We start from the raw sequence: 4,756 nt of genomic DNA, 5'->3' as shown, positions 1-4,756 counted from the left end.
TTTGTAATATATATCACATTTAATAATAAATAACCAAAGGAAAAACATCATGCTCAACCTTCTTAACCTTTTCTACTTCTCTTTCTCATCATAGAAACATAGAGGGTCCAAAAGAGTTGAAAATTAAGTACAATATAAAGCAACATAAATATTTTAAATACCACATTGATCATATTCAGGGTAGCTTTCCATTTTCTAGCACAAAAATCAATCTAAGTTTTTTTTTTTTTTTTTTGAAAAAGTCTAAATCAATCTAAGTTTATAACTAGGATAGTACTTGTACTACATACCATTACAACCTATAACTTAAATAGAGCCACATTTTCTACACAAAATCTTGTTTTTGGAATTCAAATTAACTGGTGACTTCCACTACTCATGATTCCAAAGCGCAAACATAGGAGCATGCTGTTGAACCAAACCAATATTTCCACCATTGCCATTCTGCTCGTACTTATTACCACTACTACTATTCCCATGCATAAAATAAGCATGAGCGAATTCTCCGCCACTTCCTTCCCCAAACTCTCCACCACTTGGTGAGTTCCTACCATTCAAAGGCGCCGCAAACGACGTGCTATTGTTGGTCTCAGAATTAATCTCTTGGGGCTGGTGATGACGATCATCCATATTGGGAGCAGTATTAGTACTCCACATCATGTCAACAAGCTCGTCCGAGGCCTCACAACTGTTTGTTATGGCCAAAAGTGGCTGCGGTGAGGACGTCGAGGGCACGCGAGAGTTAAAGTCGCTGTCGAGGGTTGCCACTGCAACAGAAACATCTCTTGGAGAGTTGCGTTTTGCGAGATCACTAGCAATAAGCTTGGAACTGGAGCAAATCCTCTTAACGTCGTATCTACTTATGTCAAAGTTCGTTACTGCGCTTGTGCCCCTGAACTTTATGGCTGCAATGTCATAGGCCTCGGCTGCTTCCTCTTGTGTGCCTATTGTTAGAAATAAATAAATAAATAAATAACAATGCTGCAAATAACTACTTAATTATATATCCTAGCAAGAATGACAAAGATTGGTAACTATTGTGACAATTTTTTAGAATTTTAGAATTTTAAAACAAGTGAGGCTCAAATAATAACAATTTCCTATAAAAAAATTAACTATATTATAATTATAGTTAAAAAAAAGACTGAAGAGGTTATTAAGGATAAAAATTAACTTACTAAACGTTCCAAGGTATAAATCCTTGTTTCCAGCAACTCGTCCGATCCTAGCTTGCCACCTTCCATGTTGATGGTGTCTGTCGGGACAAAAAGAAACCAGCCATTAAAGAAATAAGAAAGAAAAAATAAATAAAAATTGATAAACGTGTACGGCCGATGGTGACCTTATTTTACTAATTTGGCATGTCCAATATATACCCAACACTGCTTCTCTATTATTGCACTAATAATATTAATAGCATTTTGTCTTTAAAAGAAAGAAAAAAAGAAAAAAAAAGCTGCAAAGGCATTAATAAATAATGGAAAAGCTTCATTATTAAAGTTGGCTTTCTCCCATACCTTGTCACTCCTCTGTACATAGAAGCTCCTCTTGAAAAGCCACTACTTTTCCTGTTTATAAGTTCGTTGACAATAATAATGTTCAAATAAAAAAAAAAGGTCCAACTTAATACTTATTATCATTTAAGAAAAACGGCAAAAACAAAATTTATGGTGGAAAAAGTAACAAGGTATTATTATAGTATGTAGATAAATTTATACTTATACACTATATAGAAATATATATACACCTTCTCAAGTTGGCTACAAATTCTTGTCTTGTCATATTGGTCATCTCCTCTAGCTCCTTTTCGTATGTGCTTAACTGAGAATTTATAAAGTCAATAAACAGCTAGATAGGATGAGTTGGTCAATAATAATATTGGTTGCAAAAACTTACAGGGAAATTTATATGAGTTGTTGGTCCCCAGTACTTAAGAGCAGCCAAGTCATAGGCCTTTGCTGCCTTTTCCTCCTTATCATAACCACCTGATTAATTGATTCTATAACGTTAGGACATGAAAATTTAAAAAACAAAATCTAGCACACCTTTCGATGCTTTGAGAGAAATATATATACACAAATGATTTTAGAGGAAAAAGCTAAGTGCAAGAAATAAATTAATAAATATATAAAAGCAAACATCCAAATAGATATGGCCAAACAAAGGAATGAGAATTTATCAGCTTTCACCTACCAAGGTAAACTGAAGTTTTTGATCAAGTGAAACAAGTCGTTCCCCCCAAAGGAATGCATGAAACGAAGTAACAAACAGTTAGCATAATATTATTCCTTACTCCTTTGCAAACAAAAAACATGTAAAAGAGAACATCCTTTTTTAAGTTCAACCTTTGATTCAAGATTCTTGAACAAACAAACAGTTCACTTTCCTCCCTATTAAATAAAAAATGGCCAAAACATTTATAAAAATGTTTTCTTTAATATTAAAAAATATATTTATTTTATCATAGCTAGTCTCACCTTGTCTTCCTTTCCTTGTTTGGCCTTCTTTTCTACAGCTATTATCCCACAAATGGGCTTCATATCTCCCAGTCCATCTATGCCTAATCACAAAAATAATTTACGTAAAAACAGATATTATATATTAAAAGAAAAAACCCTTAAAACCGAATCCCCTAAAAATATATAAAAAGAAATACCCCCCAAGATTCTAAATTCTCATCCTAAAGTAGAAAAAGAAGTGTTTACTTTTGCTTTTTTTTTTTCATTTTTTCATTATTAAAAAAATAGTCACACTACTGTTACCTCGTAACTCCGCGGTACTGAGAAGTTCTCTGCCCGAAAGTATCTATAGATTTTCGAGGAACAGGTTCCTTAGCTAAGGACTTTCCCCCTGACCTTTTCCGGCCACCTTCCACCGTCGCCGTCGTGGCCACTTGCAACGACGAAATTTCCCCAACACCGTTCTGTGAGCTTGGACTCATCGTAAGAGAAAGAGTCTGAAAGTTATTGCCGCCGCCGCCGCCGCCGCCGTCTGCCTCAGACGCTGATTTTTCAGAGGCGGCGTTAGTGTAAGGCAGCGTTTGGGTAAGCCAGGATTTGTACATGGCATTATTATCGTTGTAGTGATGAGTGTAAGATTGGATTAAGTTTGAAGTGTTTGTTGTGGGATTATTTTGATCTATTGCTAGTTCCATCTCCACACCGTTACTACTATTATTAGGGTTGAAACTCGAAGCGAGATTAACTGTGATTTCGGACATGGATTCTGGGTTATTTTGGTCATGATGATGATGATGATGATGATCTTGGTTGTTATTTTGGCAATAGATTTTTGCTGATTCTTCTTGGTGAGAAGAGCTTGATGAGTAACAACACCCCAAGAAATCTTCTAGCTTCGGACCCTCATCTTCCTCGTTTGGATTTTCATATCGCCAATCTTAAAACAAATAAACACATGCACTTCAAAATCTAATCTTGATAAACCCCATTAAAAATATATAGTAAGTTTTGAACATGCAAGGTCTTTATATATATATATACACCACTATATATATTATATATACCTTGAGCAGGAACACAAAGAGAGCCATCAGAGCGCAAAGGCATGGCAGACATAGTAGAATGATGAGAATGAGAAAAGCCATGATGATCTCCATGGACGTTTTGGTCTTCTTCTCTTCCATTTTGAAAATCCTCATGGATTCTCAGGTGAGGAGTCAAAGAAAAACCTAACCAATTACTCATGTTGCTGTTGCTTATTCTGTTGTTATTATGATCAAATCTTTCTCTTTCGTTCTTTGTCTTTGTCTTTCTCTTTCTCTCTCCGAATTTTTTCTCTTTTTTCTTTTTTTTGGTGTTTGGAGAGCTCAAATTTCGAAGCTGGTAATGGTGGTGGGGATATATATGGAGGTGCTTTCTTTTACTTATATTTCTCTTTGTTTTTTTGTTTTTTCCTTTTCAATATTTTTATTTATAGTTCAGAGTAAAAGGGGAGTGTAGTACTAGTAGTATTTACTCGTCATGCAAGCCTCATTTTACTGTGGACCCATGAGAGAGTGGGTCTCATCTGCTGCTCTGCCTTGTGTATTTATTTTTATTTTGTGAAAAAATCCTAAACAAAAATAAAAAATAATAATTATAACAAAATTACAAAGTGCCCTCTCGTCTTTTATTCTGTTTTTGTATTTTTTTTTCTCTTTAAAATGTTGGGTTTTGTGCCGTTTTCTTTCTCTCTCTCTCTATCTCTGTTTAACATTTTTTTTCTTCTCAGAATTTTGCAGAGATGGCCACGACATATAGTATGGAGTATGGATCATGACAATATAAAAAATAAAAGTGAAAATGATAAATGATAATTGAAAACCGACTGAAGAGAATAAGCCAAATATGGTACGAAAGTTTGGTCAAATTTTGGAGATGAAATTTGGTCTTTTGAAATTTTGGTGTACTTGTGTCATACTCATACCCTAGCCAGGGAACACGAGAGCTTGCTTCACATGACTTAAATGTATATTTATTTTAAGGGGCCATTTTTGTAATTCAGTTATGATTAAAAAATTGTGTGTTTCATTGAAGAATTATTTTCTAAATAATTTGGAAACAAAAATCCAAATTTTGTAAATAAAAAATTATTTTTAAGAATATAATTTGTTATTGTAATTGTGGGAGTTAAAGAGATTCTTAATTAGATTAAATTATTATTAAGAGAATTGTTATAAAAAAATATTATTAATGCTTAATATCTTTTTTTTAGTATTTATTGGTATAACTAAATAATGAATCTCATATAACTTTCG

The 4,756-nt window shown here is 33.7% G+C and overlaps 1 protein-coding gene across 1 annotated transcript; it reads right to left on the bottom strand.

Annotated features, from left to right (window-relative positions):
- LOC115704743 (AP2-like ethylene-responsive transcription factor AIL1) lies at nt 1-4,012 on the bottom strand. Its single transcript, XM_030631950.2, has 9 exons — nt 3,524-4,012; nt 2,763-3,396; nt 2,478-2,560; nt 2,194-2,202; nt 1,897-1,985; nt 1,748-1,821; nt 1,518-1,568; nt 1,179-1,255; nt 1-944 (listed from the first exon to the last, which is right to left on the bottom strand). The coding sequence occupies exons 1-9, from the start codon at nt 3,702-3,704 to the stop codon at nt 373-375; spliced, it is 1,770 nt and encodes a 589-aa protein (XP_030487810.2). The 5' UTR covers nt 3,705-4,012; the 3' UTR covers nt 1-372.
- Between the last annotated feature and the right edge of the window lie 744 nt (nt 4,013-4,756).

This window comes from Cannabis sativa, chromosome 1 (genome assembly GCF_029168945.1).
Source record: "Cannabis sativa cultivar Pink pepper isolate KNU-18-1 chromosome 1, ASM2916894v1, whole genome shotgun sequence".
NCBI classification, from domain to species: Eukaryota; Viridiplantae; Streptophyta; class Magnoliopsida; order Rosales; family Cannabaceae; genus Cannabis; species Cannabis sativa.
The sequence above is the reverse complement of the archived record's forward strand: the minus strand, read 5'-3'. Positions and strand labels throughout refer to the sequence as shown.

Excerpts from the sequence above, each read along its gene's own strand:
- LOC115704743 (XM_030631950.2), bottom strand. The coding sequence starts at position 3,704 with ATGAGTAATTGGTTAGGTTTTTCTTTGACTCCTCACCTGAGAATCCAT. Across the intron at positions 3,397-3,523 it reads TCTTTGTGTTCCTGCTCAAG|ATTGGCGATATGAAAATCCA; the intron begins GTATATATAATA and ends ATTTGTTTTAAG. Across the intron at positions 945-1,178 it reads TTTATACCTTGGAACGTTTA|GCACACAAGAGGAAGCAGCC; the intron begins GTAAGTTAATTT and ends TTCTAACAATAG.